Source organism: Lissotriton helveticus, chromosome 9 (genome assembly GCF_964261635.1).
Source record: "Lissotriton helveticus chromosome 9, aLisHel1.1, whole genome shotgun sequence".
In the NCBI taxonomy this organism is placed as follows: Eukaryota; Metazoa; Chordata; class Amphibia; order Caudata; family Salamandridae; genus Lissotriton; species Lissotriton helveticus.
The window spans coordinates 770,752,816-770,772,922 of NC_136070.1; the positions used below are offsets into that span (position 1 = coordinate 770,752,816).

The 20,107-nt window shown below is 50.8% G+C and overlaps 1 protein-coding gene across 2 annotated transcripts in view; it reads left to right on the forward strand.

The window, feature by feature from the left end:
- Nucleotides 1-20,107, forward strand: part of ERCC2 (ERCC excision repair 2, TFIIH core complex helicase subunit) — a 1,411,027-nt gene that overhangs the window by 1,210,993 nt on the left and 179,927 nt on the right. For both annotated transcript variants that reach the window (XM_078660894.1, XM_078660895.1), the window contains one exon: nt 8,227-8,319. In XM_078660894.1, coding sequence (XP_078517020.1) covers nt 8,227-8,319 — 93 coding nt within the window. The remainder of the gene's footprint in view (nt 1-8,226; nt 8,320-20,107) is intronic.

Below are 20,107 nucleotides of genomic sequence, written 5' to 3' on the forward strand. Positions count from 1 at the left end.
AGCACAGTACTTACAAATCCGGGTACAATTCTTAGTAATGGGTTTACAGCAGAATCCAGAACAATAGATGTTGGTGGGGTGACCCAGCCCAGCCACCTTCGGCCACTGACGGCCACAGACGGTCCCGCCCTTGTCCCGGGCTTCTCCCGCTCGCTCCCGCGAAGCGGAAATACTGCACTCCTTATAGCTCTATAGCTGTAAGCTCATTGGCTGATAGGCGGGGGGGCGTGGCCAGCGGGGAGAGCAGCCCAGGTGTTGCTGGTTGGGCGCGCAGGGGCTCCTGGACACTGGAGTCCCTGCCTGTGCTCGCAGCCCCGCTGGTTCACTCGCCTTTCCCCGCGCTCCTCCCAGATGCCTCACTGCAGCCTCCCAAAGCAAACGACGCGAAGCGGGTCCGGCGAGTCGTAGAACGAGTGGTGACAGAAAGTCAGCTCCGCTGTATCAGCAGGTCTGCCGCACTCCTCCAAGGTCCAGGTACAGGCAGCAAAGTCAGTTCAAAAGGGTCACACAGGCTCAGAGGTGAAGCCCATTTTTAACTCCGTCGGCGGGGGGCGTGGCCAGCGGGGAGAGCAGCCCAGGTGTTGCTGGTTGGGCGCGCAGGGGCTCCTGGACACTGGAGTCCCTGCCTGTGCTCGCAGCCCCGCTGGTTCACTCGCCTTTCCCCGCGCTCCTCCCAGATGCCTCACTGCAGCCTCCCAAAGCAAACGACGCGCTGCGGGACCCGCGAAGCGGGTCCGGCGAGTCGTAGAACGAGTGGTGACAGAAAGTCAGCTCCGCTGTATCAGCAGGTCTGCCGCACTCCTCCAAGGTCCAGGTACAGGCAGAAAGTCCTGGCAACGACGGCGTTTGAAAACATGGCATATGTACTTGCACTGGATCAATAGAGTGGTTATATGGCCTCGTATTGTTGCCTTGAAGGCGTCCCACACCGCAGGAAAAGGTGTCTCCGATAGATCGTTACTAGCGAAGTAGGAATCAATGGCCCCAGCTCCACTGAACAAGGCTTCGCTACGATCCGCTTTCAGGTCCCAGACTAAGTTGAAGTCCCCCCCCCAAATCAGCAAGGGGTCTCCTCGCTGAAGATGCTCTTTCAGGAGTGACTGGAGGTACCGATCCTGCATCTGATTGGGTGCATACACATTACACAGAGTGAAGATGCGCCGCCCAATCCCCACACTCACTCTAAGAAAGCGCCCATCCCCGGTCCTGAAGGGTTTGGCCTCCCCCTGCCTGATGCCAGCTCTGCACAATATTGCTACACCTGCTGTCTTAGAGTCTGCCGCAGCCCAAAATTGGAGGGGGTACCTAGTGTGAGTCATGCGCCCTATATCAGTCTGTAACAAGTGGATTTCCTGCAAAAATATGATGTCTGGACTCTGTTGCAGGAGATAGCCCCACGTTTGGCGCCGCTTATTGGGGGAATTTAGGCCCTTGACATTAAGTGTTAAAACCTTTAAGGGCCTGGGCAAGTTAGCTGTCATAGTAGGATCCAATCAGGTCCCACCCCGCCTCCCCCTCCCATTCCTTCAGCATCATATACCCGCAGGGAGGGCCCTCTACCCCACCCCACACTAGGTGTCGCTGTCGCATATCCCCCAACCCACCGCACACGAAGAAGGGGAAAGAGAAAGTAATAGGAAGCAATGAAAAGCAGAGAGAGGAGAAGCATAGAAGAGAGAGGCAGTAAACCAATAAAGGCCAACCGGGCCAAGTTCATCTGTTCCCGTGTCTGAGCATCCTACACCCTAGGGTTCAGATAAGCACAGGGATGTCACTCCCCCAGGAATCAGCGGGGGTAGGGGTGCAGTCGACCTTGAATCCATCTTGCAGGGGAGTCCCGGCGTCCTCCGCCCTAGAAGGAGGGAGCCAGGGTGCAGGTCGAGATGTCATAACAACCAGCGGCCCTGAGAGTAAAAATGCATTTCAAGGGGGTTATGCTTCTCATTCCGGCGTAAGCGTGCTTTCAGTCCATCATGGGGTCGAAGGGTACGAGCTGAGATCTTCCTTGTCCCCCTCAAGGGATCGTATGTGAGCAATGATGTCCTGCTTGGCCTGGGTGGCAGACTGCTCATCTATGCACGGCGAACGCCGGGGGCGAGACACAGTAGTCCAGGATCGTTTGGCAGGCACGCGTTCCTGGCGACGAGGTCGAGAAGGGCTGGTCGGCGGTGATGCCGGGATGCGCAGCAATTGTGCCGCCTCCATGTAGGTCCGCACCACCCGGCGTTTAGACTCCCACTGGAAGATGAGAGAAGGTGGAGAAGTGTGGCTCACTGGTTAGAGCGGCAGACCCTGATGCAGAGGTCTGGCCCGGGACCAGGGTTCAATTCCCGTTGCGGCAGGGTCTTGGGCTCAATGTCCTCGGACCCGATAATTCTCGCCTCGGTGCCTACTCTAATCATGGGTCCCACTCTGCAACTCTGGGCAATAGCTTGCTTAATCTCCACACCGGCCCAAAACAACGCTAGGATGCCTGGCTTCACCTTGGGGTGCCCAGGAGTGGGCACCTCACAGGAACAGGCCAGGACGGGTTCCTCAGCGGTATTCGTACAGCGCTTAGAGACCTCTGGGTGATAGGCGCTTTACAAATGCAAATTAACATAACATAACATAACATGAGGGCAAATGGGTGCCCCCATTGATACGAAATGCCCATATCCGGCTACTTCTCCGTCAAAGGTCGGAAGGCGCGACGTCGCTTCAGAGTGTTGGGTGCCAAGTCCTGAAAGATTTGGATCTTATGTCCATAGTGACAAAGATCCGGCTTAGTGCGGGCCGCCTTGAGGATAGGATCCTTTTCAGTAAAGAAATGGATTCTAGTTAGGATGTCCGGGAGGAAACCCGGCCTCCCCGTGTGCCCGGGGACCCTGTGAGCTCGATCTAAAGTCGGCGGAGAAGCATCTTGATCAACCGATATCTCATGAAGGAGTCGCGCCACGTAGGTCATGATGTCGTCTCCCTCTGCACCCAGAGGAACCCCCCCGAATATGAATGTTGTTCCGGCGACTCCTGTTCTCCAAATCTTCCTGTTTTACTTGAAGCTCGATGTGCTGTTCCTCCAGAGTTGCAAGGTGTTGCCACAATTGGTCCTGATCCTCTGTGCGGGCATCCACCGTTTTTTCTAGTCCCTCAACTCAGTCTCCCAGGTCCGTCACGTCTCTTCGAAGCTCTCTCACACACGAATGGACCGCCAATTTCTGATTTGAGATCGGACAAGAAAAACGTCATAAACACCTGGGTCACTGGCGTTGAACCTCCGTCTGCCTGGGACGCCACCACACTGGGGGCTGATGCTCCTGCCTTGTCCCACATCGCCACCACGGTGTTGTCTTTGGAGGCGGCAGCCGGATCCCCCCTGCCCCCCTTAGAACGTGTCATCGCCAGGCCAAGAGCCGCCCGTGGGCCACCAGGCTGCGTAGTCCGTGCGCGCCTGTTCCGTTATAGTTGGAGAGAATCACCCCCGCTCCAATTCCACTCGCGTCCTCAGAGTGCGGCTCCCAAAGCAACAGACAGGGAGGACACCATCCAGGTCCCCGGCCTCCAAGATGCAGAACACTGCTGATAGTGGTCCGTCACTGCCCTTGCTGAGTGACTCCGCACTGCGCTGGCAACGAGCGAATCGTAGCTCCAAGACAGTCACACCAGTACAGCAGTCCAGGGCCGCAGTAGGGCCAAGATCTACAGTCTCCAACGCATGTTATGGGGTACATCCCAAGAGATGGAAGCGCAGAGGGGCAGAGCAGCAGTCAATGTATCCGCCCTTCAGGTCTCCCCCGCTCACAACCCCCAGGCTCAGCGCTGCCACATAGGGGGAACAGCAGGTCATACAGTCAACTCGTCCCCAGTGCCAGCCACGCTAGGGTGTGGGGTAAGTCAGATTTGTGATGGTGGCCGCTCCCCAAATTCTCCACTAGGCCCCATGCGACTCTTAGGCGCCTCTTGCCTCACCCCTCACCGCCCGCCACCAGCAGGCACAGTATTCCCACCAGGCCACGTGCACCCCCTTTCGCTGATTATTCACGCTTCTGGTTGGATGGAGAGAGTGGCTGCCACCACTCAAAAGTCCCAGGTCAAGTCCTCTCCAGCCGCTCTCAACTGCAACCGCCTTGTGCAGGGGAGAATACCCAGAGTCTCCAAGCCGCCCCGGGTCGCAGTCTCAAAATGGCGACCGATGACTTAGCCGCCCTATGCTCTTCCCAGTTTACCCTCGGCGGACCACCAGCCGCACTAACTCCCAGGCAGCAGAACTCAGCAGAGCGGGGGGCCGCCGCCGCTGCCCAGGTCTTCAGGCAGTGGCTCCCCCAAGGACCGGTGCCTCCAGGCCCCCTCGCAGGCAAAGGGACAAAATGGCGGGGGAAGCCTCCCTTCCTCAGTGCAGGTAGGCACCGCAGCAGCAAGCCCGGGGGGCACCTCAGCAGACTCCACCGGCCCACCGCACCCGCAAGGCCTCACTCGGGTCTCGTCGCCCGCAGGTCAATCAAGGGGGCCCGATCGGGAGGCCCCGCCAGCTCCCCACTCCTCTAGGCCGCCCCTCCGGTCTCCTCCACCAAGGCCTCACTACTCCGCTGTCCTCCCGGGCGCTGCTTCTCTGCTCCCCTCCACTCTCGCAGGCACCACCGGCCTCCGCACCACTGGACCCAGGCGGAGGAACGCACTCTGAACAGCACCCAGCGCTTGGGCGGCCTCTGTCACACCGCTGCCCGCTCTGCCAGTTATGCCTCACCGGGCTGCGCCGCCACCTCCCGCCGCGCCTCACCGATGCTGGCTATTCTGCTCCAGGCGCCGCCGGTCCAGTCCCCAGCTCACCGCTGTCGAGTCGGGCCCCTCAGTCCTTACCGGCTCTGCCTAGGGGGAGCAATCCTACCCTGCAAGGGCCCCAAACAGTTCACAGGCCTCGGGTCCGCCTCCGCCGTCCGGCTGCACAAAATGGCCGGCTCAGCTCGCCGAGTCGCCCGCCGCAGCCGTTACCGGCACAAAAAGCTCTCCACCATGTAGCCTGCCGCTCTCCATGAATGCCCCCAGGCTCGGCGACCATCCAGCACCCTCAGGACCACTCCGTAGCCCCCCGGCTCCACTGTAATAGCTGATAGAGGCGGCAGATCACCGGAGCCCCGCAGAAGCACGACTTACTGCATCGCCGTCCAGGCCACGCCCCCAATCTTGGTCATCTTAAAGCCTCCCAAAGACCCCACTGAATATGGATCGTACAGACCCATATCACTACTAAATATTGACGTGAACATTTTCGACAGCATCCTGGCAGCTCGTTTAAATCCGCTGATGGCAGGCATGGTAGACCCCGATCAAGCAGGCTTCATCCCCTCTAAGCACGTAAGGGGACAACCCCAAACATCTTTTCCATCTCATGGACAAAATCCAAAGGTCCCGCAAGGAAGCACTGTTCCTGTCAATAGATGCTGAGAAAGCATTCAATAGGATACGCTGGAAATATGTCTTTGACACACTCCGTCACTTTAGGTTTGACGAATAATTCATAAAATGGATTAGCTGTATCTACCATTTGTCCGGCGAATGAGGCATCGTCCGCAGCCTTCCCGATTGCTCGTGGCACGAGGCAGGGCTGTCCCTTGTCCCCCCTCTTGTTTGCTCTATATGTGGAGCTGCTCGCACTAAGATCAAGGGACGATCCACGGATCAAGGGTTTAGGATTCATGAAAGAAACACATAAAATTAGCCTTTATGCTAACCAACCCACAGTCCACTTTGCCGGCCATAGTAAATGAGTTGAATAGCTTTGGAGATATTTGAAAAAAAGGAATCTCTGGTGGTAATGCGATGAACGGGGCGCACATCAAACAGAATTTATGATCGGATCAGGTCACATTATAATGTTTTCAATGTAATGACAATCTGCATCTTGTATTAGCGTGGTTCCACTGGGGATACAAAACACCCTACCACCTGGATGTTACAATACTCTGGTTTCTGCGATGCATTGACCATGAGAGACAATATCATTAAACTAGTATCCCGGCACTCAATTAGACTTGTTTGATATTTGTCATTAATCCAGACAGATAAGAATTAATTTACAGAATTCCAAATAACACTGGTCACAAAGATAGGTTTGTTCAAAAGACACTATGTATTTGTTTCCAAACAAACATATACAAAAATTCAGAAATCTACTGTTTGACTGTTTTTTATATATACACACAAAGTAGGATCAATTGAGGACAAATTCTTTCATGGTTACAAGACAATCATAATCATTAGATTGGTTGTGGTGTCCTCATTATCTTCACCCGCACACTCGACAGCCGACACGTGTTGCGTCACAACAAGTGACTTCCTCAAGGCTTTTATCAAAAAAGTAGGTGAACGCATACGAGTTCCGCAGATGTTCAGAAAATAGTGTATTAGCCGTCCCAGAGTTTCTCACACTGAGAGAAATATATTTGTGAGATTTAAAATGTACCGAAAAGATCCCAGTGGTTCTGATTTGTGCGAATCACAGGAACCCAACAAAAGTTATGCACATTTATGGGTTACTCCTATAGTGTGTATCCAATCTTTATATTGGTCTGTATTTAAGATTAAGCACCCTTAGTGTCTTGTTGTTGTATTAATTTTCAGATACTGGGGCAACCCGGTCTTACAGAAATTGTGAATCCGTTTGCCAACGTTCTCAAAGTCAGTGGCGTAGTTGTAAAACTATTGGATACTATATCTACCTAGAGATTCCTCACCTAGCCATTTAGATTACGATAGGGAAAGTAAATATGATCCCAAATTGTTTTGGTATTGCACTACTCTGTCAATTTCATTCCATCTGCTCGCCTCAAGGGTCTGTAAAAAGTTGATGGAAACATAAGTTATTGCGCCGGGGTAGGCGCAATATGTCTTCAGTGACATCTTCTAACACGACTCATGAGATCAATATGTAACCAGCACCCCCACTGGCATCGTAAGGGCTTTTATAGTTTCTGTATTCAGGCTAGTGCCTCGGATTATTCTACAGTTGAGGATTATCCACCTGAAAGATTATTACCACAGGTAAGCAACTTTTTCTTATGGTATCTGTTGCTTTTCTTTGGAGGAGCATTAAGTTGCTGTCTCTACCTTTGAAAGCTCTCTACAGTTTCACATGAGGTCTAAGTGTTCTTGAAGGCTTAATGTTTGAACTTTAAAGTTTTTTTAATCAGATTCGCACATTAGTAAGGAGAGATGAATTGTATGCTTTTTTTTAAACTTCTCTTATTCACAAAGGGCTCTGCACTGTTTGGATTTTGAAAGGACCTTTTTCGTTTTATCTTGATAAGTCGAAAGTAATGCACACTTTAATAGACTTTTTCAGGCATCCGGTTTCCTCGCCGGGGCAGCCAGTCTTTCAAGTCTTATTTCTTAATTTCTTCTATTCCTGGTTAATTCTTGCACTTTTTAATATATTCTTGTATTTTTTAATGTTTAAGTGTACTTTGCTAGTGGCATCTTTGCTATGAGTATCAGGACTGAGGCTGTTTTTGGCCACTTTTCTTATTACTTTCATTTGACTGGGTGACTTCCAAAACTTATTTCCTCTCTTGGCAAGGAGTTGTCAATCTTCCCCAGAGTCTGAAAGAAGGTGAGCATAGCATACTATTAAGTACAAGTTACTCACAATGATGAGTTGTGTCCAAATATTGTTAATTTCTGCATTAATATCACAACAGGAAAATGATAACCTGTCAGTATAAAACTAATAATATTCCTTGCACTAAATATGAAAAGTAGCTAATAATTTCCTTCATACGCCTGCAAACCAGATTATTCAGTTACTTGTATTTCAAATAAGATGAGGAGAGAAGGAATGATGATGGCTGATGGAAGAAAGGGTTGTAGATAAAAATGAAGGGAATAATAAGGTAAGCCTTCACAGACCCAACATCTGCCTATGTAGTAGCCAAAAGGGCACCACAAATGCTTTAAGAAGTACGATTGAACAGACAATAAACTCAATTGTCCCACATTCAAGTACCATTCATCCTTTAAAAGGTTATATTTTCTTATTAATATCAAGGGCAAACTATGTCTCAGGGAGGCAAGCTGGTTATATAATCTTTGGTGTTTTAAAGCTATGCTGGTCATAAGTTCCTTGAGTTTTGAGGAAGGGAGGACTGTCAATACAAGAGTAATTGTGTTGAGTAAAATGTACTTCTATATCAAAATCTAACCTCTCTCCATCTCTCTCCCTCTCTCTCTCTCTGTTCTTCCTCTCTAATTTAGGGAATTTTGGAAAATATCCAGAAGAACAAGTTGATATTCATTGAGACTCAAGATGGCGCAGAGACCAGTATGGCTCTGGAGAAATTTCAAGAAGTAAGTTTATTTCTCCATCTCCTCAGTACCACATAAAGTCCAAAGGTCATGGCAGCACTTAAACAGATGAACTGAGATGATGCTTTTTCTGAGTTTTGGGAAAAGGGAGTAGGGGTTAAACAAACTGACCTATGTTAAATGTGTACTTGATATTGGTCACCCAGATACCAACATAAAGAAGGGTGGCTCAATAAAAGGGGCACACAGACCTCCGTGCCAGCCAAGTGTTTTGTGGACTGATGACAGATATTATTTGTAACTCAGCTTGTGGATGCTCATTATATTGACCTTGTTATGATGAAAGACTTGGGTGATCTACTGGAATTGGAACCTTTGTTCCCACAGTAAACATAATCCGTGTTATTTGGATCCATTAGTCCTTTCAGCTACCAGACCGGCTATCGCATACATGGGTACCAACATTGCCGCTTGTGTAAAGGATCTCACTGAGGCCACAATCCTGTTATGTGCAGAAAAAGGCGTTTTTACTAATATTTATTATTTATTTATTTATTCAAAGGTTTTATATAGCGCTGGCTAGACCCGGCGGTGTCAGAGCTCTTTACATGAGTATCAGACAATAATTGCAGGTTACATCTTTACAAAGATTACACAGTTATTAGAGCATGGCAACATAGTGAAAAGTAAGGTTGAGACAAACAAAAAGGAACATATAGGTAAAGGAAAAAGCAGGCAAGGGGAGATATTCCGGGGAGTGGGGGGGTAAGAGCAGGGGAAGTAGGCAGAGAATGGAGGAGGGGAGGGTTAGAGACCAGCATGGCAAGAGGTGGGGGAGGGTGACGGGGACACAAACCGCTAGACGAGTCAAAGCAACGCCTAAAGCTCAGTAAGCTGTGATCCCAGGGGGAGCTGTATCATTTCCCCATATCTGTTGCGAGAGGCTCCCTAAGTGCAGTGGACTCTCTCAGAGGGGTCTCTGAGACTCCAAGGCCTACTTACTAGATCCTTGCCCAAAAAGGGGAGAGGGAGTGCTTTGGCAAGGGGTGCCATACCATACCTCAATTGTGAGTGGCTCCCTTGGTGCTGTAGACTCTCTCAGCGGGTTCGCTGAGACTTCAGCGTATATATCTTGGGTCTTTCCCCAACAAGGGAAGAAGGAGTGCTTACTCAAAGGGCACAAAAGGACAGGGGGTAGGCGGTGTAGCGGCCAAGGGGAAAGATTCAGGTGAGAGGGTATAGGAGCAAAGGAAGTAGACAAAGAACGAAAGAATGCTGAATGGGAACAGATAGATAGATAGGAGACAAGGAAAATGCAGAGTAACAGAAATACGATGGGGGGGGGGAACAGGGAGACGGGGAGAAAAACTGTGCCCAAAGTCCGGCTGGGTAGGTGATGGTCAGGGGATGAACCTCGGCCGACCTCCTCAATAGCTGAACAGAACAGCTCCACCGGACGTTGGACATAGTGCTCGGACTCCGCTGTCAGGATGGAGATCAGGAGTATGCTCAGAGATTGTCATTGTGCGTTGATTAGGTGGTGGTCGCTTCCACCCCTCGTTTACCTCTGCTCAATTGCTGCCTCTTTGGTCTGTTTACTCTGCCCCAGGGTCCCAACAGGCACTCCGGTCCCAGGCACATTCTCTACCTAGTGACGGTAGCAGCGAAGAATTGCAAGACCTTGTTATTTGAGGCTCTTTTGGGGGGCATAAGGTGAGCGCCGTCCGGTCTGCGACTGGCCGTCCTTCGTTCTTCGTGTGTCGAAGGCGCTTTCTCATCTGCAGATCCCCAGAGGGGCAAATTAGGAGGAGGAAGGAGGAAAGGACATTAGGTCGTCTACCTGGCTGCTCCGATTGACATCTTATGGTGCGCGGAAGGGCACAAGCTCGGTTTAATGAGTGGCAGTAGCAGTGGATCGGCTGGGGTCAATTTGCACTGCTTGTGGTCATATAGTACTTTACTTTGCATTTTCTACCTCTGGCCCAGACACAAGTCCCACAGTATCAAAGCCATACGGCTCAGACGTGGGTGGGGGTAGCTGGTCAAATCTCTTTGACCCCCATGAGTGTTCAATGCTCGAGCCACTTTGTTCACATATGGGTGAGGAGCGTGGGGCAACCTCCAGCTGCCTTTCTCTCATTGTGAATACAGGGTCTGAGCGCTCCACCTCAGACAAGTGTGAGGACGCCTTGCTCTTCTCCCATCTTTCTGGCCTTGAAGGTGGTGCGGTGTCTAAGCCACACAATGATGTTCTTTTTGTGAGGGGCTGCACTCGTTGTGGAAAACCTTTATCTTCAAATCCTAATTTTGTTTTTTAAACAAGATCAAATGGTTAGCTCGGATAAGGAAGCCAACTCATGAATTCACCTATTACTAGATGTCCAGTTCGCTTTATAGTCTCTTTTTGACAATGTTTGGAGACAGCGTAGCAGACCAAGCCTATCAGTAGCCCATATAAATAATGGAAACATTTTAGAGCTATGTTGATTGAAAGTATGAAGGCAAAGCTATGCTTCCCTGATGAGCTATATGAGCTATCCTGAGAGCTAAACACGTCAGAAGCTGCTTTTATTCATTCAATGTTGACTTGAATATAATTTTAATAATACAAATCTGTGATGCTGTTCCTGGTGTGGCAGAAGGTTTTTTTGTATTGTTCGGCTCAGCATGAATAAGCACTGGCTAATCTTATTCTTAGAGACTTGGTTGCAAAAATAGATATCACTGTTCCAATCTTATGCTTAAAACGGCTAAAAAGCCAATAAGTGAGGTGGGCAGATTTATAGTGCCACTGGTGTTGTATATGCAGTCCAACAGTTGCAGCCTTCCACCTAAACTTGGGAACTACCCAGAGTTCCTATCATTGTTTTGAAAGTATAAGTATTGGGCATGACTGCCTCAGATTAGTGCTCTCTTAAAGTCTAAGCTCAGACCATAGTCTTCGCACAGATGATGGGAAATTGAGGAAGTGGGAGAGTATTATGTTGAATTTTTTAAAACATTTTTTATTTTCATTTTGGTCAGTCAGCATTTAACAAGACAATAACTAATATATTGACACAGTTAATTTAGATATATATAGCGATAGTTTGGGCTGGTAAACAATCAGTTTGTCTTGGACTGGTAACAAGGCCTGTTTCATCTTAGTCATTCTGTGTATTCCACAAGTACTTGTATCGTGTGGAGAGTATTGTATGTCAGGTGTTCAATATAGTTATTGTGTAACTACTGCAACAATTACAAAATACACTTCTCAAGCACTAGTATTGTCTACCCATCTCAGTAAATATCTGCTTAATGAGCCCCAAATACCTCCCTAGTCCTGGACACCGTGCGGCGCAAAGTAGCATATAATTCTACCTGATTGTGTAATAGTGTTAATACTGTAAGCCATTTTTTTTTTCCAAAACTCTTTTTATTAATAGATCTGGTATGACACAGCACTCCGTACCCCGGAGGAGCTGCCACAAGTACATCTTAGCATAATCAATGATCCATAAAACAAGTTAATACATAATCCCCAACCCCCCTTCTCCCACCCCTATAGCTCCTGACCTCCCCCCTCCCCCTTTGCACAACGTCTCGACAATTCTCTGGAAAATCCGTAGTCTGTAGAAAACATAATGTGGATGATTTCGCCTCCATGACACCATCATTGTAACCCCCCATCCGCATTCGGTGGCGCCGGGGGTTCCAACCAAATACCCCTGTAATCCGCCCACTGTTTCCATATTTTGTGATGTGTCTTAGGGCAGCCCCGGGCCTCAAATATCGGTTTCTCTAGCCCCATACAAAAGTCCAGGCCTTTCTGCCATGCGACCACTTTGGGGGCCCTGGGATCTTTCCGAGCCTGAGCCACGTCCCTCTTAGCTACTGTAAGACCCAGGAATAGTAAATGCCTCTTGTAGATGTTGCCACCTACGCCCTCAAGGACATGGAGCAATCCCAATTTGGGGGTACGAGGTAGGTTCCAGCCCAGCACCTCCGACAGACAGTCCCACACCCCAGTCCAGAACCGATCCAAGCGTGCACAGCTCCACACAGTATGGATGAAGGTACCCTCCTCGTGTCCACACCTCAGGCACAGTGGAGACTCAATCAAACCCGCCCGCCACAATCGCTCCCGAGTGTAGTAGGCCCTGTCTAGGTACTTGAATTGTATAAAGCGCAGGCGCATGGCAATAGCCGCTCCTCTAGGAGCCTCGAGGGCCTCCCTCCAATCCTCCTCCTCCAAGTCCCCCACATCCTCCACCCAGTGGTCCCGTAATGTTTGTAAGTTGGAGGAGCAGTGTGTAACTAGTGTTTGGTAAATTCGGGATATTTTCTTATCCTCTAGGTCCCCCATGAATATCTTTGCCTCTATTGGACTGAATTCAGGCACGGAGTCAAGTCCCTCCAACGCGGGCGTGAGGGCATGTCTGAGCTGTAGGTACTTAAAAAAATGCGTGCGGGGCATACTGTATTCTGCACTAAGTTCTTGAAAGGATTTGAGTACCGTGCCCTTCAGGACCTGCCCCAGTGTGGAAATTCCTATCAAGTCCCAGCCGCGGAAACCCTGCAATGATGCCAATGCCGGCAGTTGTCCATTATTCCAGAGCGGGGTCTCCTCTGTCAGTCTCCCCCACCATCCCATACGGCGCAGCGACTGTCGCCAAATCTGAAACACCACCTGGGTTGCCCTGGGCAGCCCCCTTCTCAGCTTTGCGGAGTATAAAATAGTATGTAGCGTATCCGGCTCCATCAGATATCTCTCAAGGGCATACGCTGGGTCCCTCCTGTCTCCGTACCACCATTCATTTAGAACTAGTAGATGGGACGCTTGGTAGTAGGATAATATATCGGAGGTCGCTAGGCCTCCACAGTACGTGGACAAGAAGCAAGTGCGCAAGGCCACTCGCGCCGCCCCCCCCCTGCCCACAGGAACGGACCCAGAGCCGAGTTGACCTGCCGGAACCACTGCAGCGGGATCACGTAGGGGTGATTTTGCAGCTGGTAGAGGAGGAGCGGGAGGGCAACCATTTTGAAAATAGCTGATCTGCCATAGAGGTTGAGGGGCGTACGGGACCAAGACTTCATCTCAGTCTGGACCTTGTCCCAGACCGGCAATATGTTTCGTTCCCAAGCCACTGCTGGCGAGACCGTCCAAAACACTCCCAGGTATTTAATGCCCCCCACTGCCACTTGCAGCATTGATGCCCATGCCCCAATCCCCGTACGGTCATCTAGCACCCAAAGGGTGGATTTACGCGGCTTCAGATACAGTCCCGAAACTTCACCAAAGACTTTCATTATCTCTAGGACCCTGGGTCCCGACCGATTCACATTCGTGAGGAAGAACAGGACATCGTCTGCATAGAGTGCAATTCTGTCTGTCGGTCCCGCCTCCCATTTGAATCCCCGCAGCTGCGCGTCCATCCGCACCCATGCGGCCAACGGCTCCATAGCCAGAGCGAACAGGTATGGCGAGAGGGGCATCCCTGTCGGGTGCCGCGCCCTATCTGGAAGGCCACCGATATTGCTCCCGCCACCCTCACCGAGGCCGTCAAACCGGTATACAGCAACTTTAGATATGACATGAAGTGCGGCCCTAGATTAAGACGCGGGAGGAGGGAAAACAGGTAAACCCAGCTTAGAGAATCAAAGGCTCTGTCAAAGTCAGCCAGTAGCAGTGCCGCTTGGGCCCCAGTTCGTCCCATGGCCTCTACTGCCACATGAGCACGTCGGATGTTGTGTCTCGTCGCCCTACGCGGCATAAATCCGGCCTGATCCGGGTGGATCAGGTCTGCGATATAGGGGAGGAGTCGATTTGCGAGCGCCTTAGCCAGTATCTTGGCCTCGATATTTAGGAGAGAAATAGGCCGATAGGACTCATGTCTGTCTGGGGGTCTTCCAGGTTTACAGAACACCACGATTTCTGCATGCCGCCAGTCTGCTGGCAGGAGACCATGATCCCTCGCCGCTTCTAAGGCCGCTTTATAATGGGATCCCAACTGGAGATGGTACCTTTTAAAGAACTCGGCCGGGAACCCGTTTGGCCCAGGGGCCTTACCGGCGTTGAGCTCACCCAGGGCCGTGCCCAGTTCCTCGTCCGACAGTGGAATCTCAAGTCGGTCTCGCGCCTCCTGTGGGAGCCCACAGGGCGGAAGGTCCGTAATGAATTTGGCGACGTCCAGTTCCGGGAGACATTCCCATGGGGCATATTGGGCCGCAAAGTATTGGGCGAAGCTGTCCGCTAGCTTCCTCGGGGCTACGATTGGTGCCCCCATGTCATCTCTAAGGCCCGGCAGCGCCTGCGCTTGAAACGTATTTTGGCAGAGCCTATGCAGCATTGTGCTCGATTTATCCCCCCCATTGATAGATTCTGCTCCTTGTCGCCAGCCATACCTGTCGAGCCTCGTCCATCAGCATGGACGCATAGGACGGCTGGGCCAGGAGTAGCTGTCCCACTTCCCCCCGTCACGCGCAGCTCCGCACCGCATCTCCAACCTCTCCACCTCCGCTGCGGCTCTCACCAGCTCCTCCTTACGTTTCCATCTCGCCTCCGCGCACCAAGCAATATCTAATCCACGGACCGTGGGTTTCAAGGCCTCCCATATCGTTCTCACGTCCGGCACCGTGCCTACATTCTCTTCCCAATAATGGGCGATAGCCTTTCCCATATGACGCTGGTAGCCCTCCTGTTGCAAATTCCAAGTGGAGAGGCGCCACCGAAATGGCTGTCGCTCCCTATCTAATATAACGTCAGTTGTAACGGGGAGCGATCTGACAGTCCGCGGGACAAGATGGTCGCCGAGTCGACCCTCCCTATCATGGCGCGGGGGACAATGATGTAATCCAGTCTAGAAAAGGATTTATGTACCGCCGACACATATGTGTATTCTCGATCATGTGTGTGTAGATAACACCACGTGTTCACCCAACCCATTCCCTGTACCATGTTACTCAATTTGGTGGGTGGGTCTGCATGTTGCTCACGGCCCGGTCTGCAACGGTCTAATCGACATCGCATTACATCATTCCAATCACCTCCTATCACTGCGAGGCTATCCGGAATTTCGGCCCATATTGTAAACAATTTCTCAATTAATGTCCACTGCAGTGGAGGTGGGGCATGGACGCTCCCGAGTACAAGCGACTCCGTGCCTATCGTCCCTTTAATAAACACATATCGACCCTGTGGATCGATCCATTGCGTGGAGTGGACATAAGACAATCTGCGATGAACCACAATCGCCACCCCTCTCGACCCCCTCACAAACCCGGCGTGAAAGACCTGATCATAACCATAGCGTGTCAGACTGAGCGCCTTGTTACCCAACAGATGTGTCTCCTGTAGCAGGAGAATGTCTGCTCTTTCATGACACATAACACCACTCCACATAATTCCAGTACACTAAGTACCACATAATTACTATCCACATATTTCCACTACACACCATACTACATAATTCCAATCAACACCACTTAATTTTCCAACAAACAATTCCATTCCAACCCATATACTCATAGTCCGATTGGTAGGGCGGGCAATCGGCCGGTGCCCAAGGGGCCTATGGCAGAGGCCAGCTTGTGGGCTCATTTTTAGGTCTCGGCCTAGCGAAGGCTGCTCTGGCGCAGTCTCGCTGGCAAGATTTTATGTTTTCTTAGTATGGGGGCTTGAACCCGCCTCTCTTCTCCATTGGCTGGCTTCCTACACGGAGGCCAGCCATTGGAGGAGAGGGGCGTCACTCAGTTGAAGACGGGATTTGGGGGGTGGGGGGGTTGGTGTTCTTTCTCTCCCTGAAGTCATTGGTAGAGAGCACGCCCCTCATCACGCCGCCTGCACGCTCAAGTCAGCTCTCTGTTTGGTGTTCCTTATTAACCAATCAGAGGACCGACTGGCGCGTGCAGGCAGTGTGAGCAGACTCTGCCTCCTCTCCACACAGCGCAGCCCGGCCCAGCTACGGAGGGGGAACTTGTGTTTCTTTGGTAGTGCAGCGCTTGTAATTATTTCCCCCACCGTTCGTTTTAATTAATGTTGAGCCTCAGCGTGGTCTCCCTCCCGGCAGCATGTGCTGTGCCGGTCTTTCCAGAGCTGCTCGGCGCCGCTCGCCTCCCCCCCTTCCCTCTGCCCACAGCCCACCAATGTCCCGCTCTCGCCTCCCCCCCTTCCCGCCCTCCTCCTGGGGTGTGGCGGCCGAGGAGCCCCTGAGAGCAGCCGCTCCCCGCCACCAGCCCCGAGCTGCTGCTGCATAGCGGGGGCACCGGGGACAAGGTAAGCGATGCTGCGGGCAGGTGGGAGTGTGCGGGGAATCTTGCTCCTGCCCCCACAGTCCTTGCACAGGGCGCCTCCGTTGTCCCACGACTGTCTTCACTCATTCCTGAATTTCCTCCCAACGCTCTAGCTGTTCCTCACCCCCTGTATCCCGCACATAGGTCTCCACTCCACCCTGCACCCCCTACCAGTCCCCTGTCACTCCCTCTGCGGGGTCATCATCTAAATCCGCTTGGCTGCACAGCTTGAGCAAGCACGCCCCCGAGCGCAAACAATGACGCGTTTGTGCCCAAGGCTGGCATCTGCCCTGAGCAGGCGGGCGCTGCGAGTCCCAGGCAGACCTGGCCATCGGGGCTGGTAGAACGCCAGTCACATGCCGGCAGACGCCCCAGCCCTGCCGTTATTGATACAGGCTAAACTCGCTCCTATTGGTCAGTTGGGTTCATTGGTAAATTGAGGTTTATGATACCACTTCCCAGTGTCTAGAAGCCAGTATTTGCAATGCACGGTATCACTCTCTTAGCAGCATAATTTAAATTTTTGGTCAATCTGTTGCGGGAGACATCATGCAGCAACCCTCCCCCCCCCCCCTACTCCCCCAACAACACCCCCCCACCTTCAATCACCCAGACTTTCTTTTTGGATTCCTTTCTTGTACTTTCACCACCTGCTAATCATCTATATCTTTTTATACTCGAGGGGCCAATTCGCAGAAAGCATTTATGAGTACTGGAGGCACTAACTGAGTACTCTTTCTTGCCATACTCTTAATGACATGTTCACTTCCCAAAAGTTCAAATAAGGCACTGTGCCATTATTTATACCAATTGTGCACGGAGAGTACCGTTTATTCCTTTTTGGATGTTTTGGGGGCAATTAACTAAAACATATTAAAGAGTACTACAGGATTACTCTGCTACATTCTCTGACATCCCGATCGGAAGCGTCTCCCAGTCTCTCCAATAAAAGAGTGCTCCATGTTACTCTTTACGTACTCCCAGTACGTCACTGCTGCATATTTTTGGCTGACTTTCTACGAGTTGTTAAGCGGGCATGTTTCCCTCCCTTGCTCGCAGTGGGACCCACAACCCCACTTTCTACCTACCCCAAGGCCCCCATGAATTACCCCCTCTCGCCCCTAAAGCCTGCATCCTTCCACACCTCCATCAGCCTCTCGTCTTCGTCCTTCCACACCCCCTTCCTGCCTCCCCCTTCCCCGCGCACTCCACTACCTCATGCCTCAGTTCCCAGGAATCTTGCTGTATAATATTTATTTTCGCTCTCAGTGCTGTCACGATGTCCTCCCTGTGCCTCGCTTCCCTCGGGCTTTGCTTCTTGGTGCTCAGAGGGTAGTGCCTGCAGCTCCTCTCCGTGCAGCAACGCAAAATGGCGCCACCCTATCTCTTCCCAAGCTGACTGGTCGCTTTGGTTCCTTTGTGCTGTCCCCTGCCGTCCCACTGTTGCTGTTACTCTTGTAATTCTGGTGTTGCACACCCCCACCTACCTGATATACATCATCCTCTTATCCCCCAAAGCAAATTCTTGCTCTGATTCTGCATATTCTTGCAGCTCATTGAAAACATTTGTATTAAGTATTATTTAATCTTTCTTTATGTTGCGATGCTTCTGTGCTGCAACCTCCTCTTGGTTGATTTGTGTTTAGTGCTTCATATCACTGGCGTCTTTGCAGTACAGTTAGAGTATGCACTGTGTTATGCATGAATGTTAAGGGATATGTTTTTAGTGTAAGCTATATGGGAAATGTTAGGCATCGTACCTCTGGGCTGCTCCATTTGAGTTTCTGTGGATTTGTCACTGTGCTGTGTGTGTGTGGGGCTCTGTGTGTGTGTGCGGCTCTGTGTGTGTGGGGGGCTCTGTGTGTGGGGGGGGCTCTGTGTGTGGGGGGGGCTCTGTGTGTGTGGGGCTCTGTGTGTGGGAGGCTCTGTGTGTGGGAGGCTCTGAGTGTGGGGGGGCTCTGTGTGTGTGGGGCTCTGTGTGTGTGTGTGGGGGGCTCTGTGTGTGTGTGGTGCTCATCACACAAACCATGGCCAGCTGCTCACTGATACAAAAGGTCCAACAGGGCACCCACTCTGCTGGACACACACTGGACGGAGTATTTACCTCCAACACCAATTTAACGATTGGGGAAATTATTCCAGTGCCTTGGTCGGACCACAAAGTCATCAAGTTCTCCCTGGCGATTAAGCAAGACATAAGGTCAAGACCTATGCAAACAAGAAACCTTACATATCAGGACTGGGCCAATTTGAACGTACCCAATATACAGGAACAATTTGAACGGACAACCCCTGAATTAAACCCTGACTGTAACATAGCTAACGAGCAACTAAATACCTGGATCAAATCCGCGGCCCTAAAAGCTGCTGCTACTATAAAAAAAAGCAAGATCCAGAAGAAATAAAGCTTCAGAACCCTGGTTCTCGGAGAAATTAAGACTATTAAAACAGACCTGTAGGAGGGCCGAACAGAAATGGAGGGCCAACTACGAAGAAGGGGCCAAAGAAACCAATCGAAGGACCCTGGCCTCCTACAAAAAACTGATTCTGGAAGAAAAATCTTCCTATTATGTAAAGAAAATCAATGAGGCCAAAAACTCCTGTAAAGAACTATTCTCTACAGTTAAGAAACTGACTAACCTTGAGGCTAACGTCCAATTGGAGGAGAGTGCCGTATTTTGCAACACATTGGGACAATTCTTCATTAACAAAGTAAAGTCAGTATACGATTCAGTTAGCCCCACCAATCACGACATCACCCCAAAAGCAGGGGCTCATCCCAACCTCTGTGGGTTTGGAGAAACCGGAGATACAGGGTTCAGATTTACGACCCCATCAGTAGAACAGATACATCAAACAATTCTGAAAACTAGGTCTGGAGCTATCACTGACCCATGTCCACCTAAGATCCTCCATCTGTTCCCAGAGTTACTAAGGAAACAACTCCAAATACTTTTTGAGAAATTAATACAGGCAAGCGTCTTCCCTGATGACTGGAAAACGCCATCTGTCACACCACTATTGAAAAAGCCTAATCTGGATCCCCTAGACCCAGCCAACTATAGGCCTATATCAAAAATACCATTCCCGGCAAAAGTGCTGGAAAAGTTACTAAACTCACAGCTGACAGGGTTCCTGAGGTCCGCTCACGCTCTAGACCATTCACAGTATGGGTTTAGGGAAGAACACGGGACCTAAACAGCACTGATCATGGCAGTGGAAGAGCTCATGAGTGTACTGGATACAGGCGGGAATGCTGCCTTGATTCTGTTAGATCTATCGTCAGCCTTCGATACAGTCAACCATGATATACTCCTGGCTCGCCTCGCTGATTTGGGGATCCACGGCTCTACCCTTGCTCTGATGGCTTCATTCCTTAAAGATAGAACCTTCACTGTTAAAACAGGGGAATGTACCTCTAAACCCTTTAAATCCCCATGGGGGGTGCCACAGGGCTCCTCCTTAAGTCCCACCCTTTTTAACATATACGTAGCTCCTTTAGCCTCTATCATCAGACTCTGTGGGTTCCTTCCTGTCTCCTACGCCGCTGACACACAAA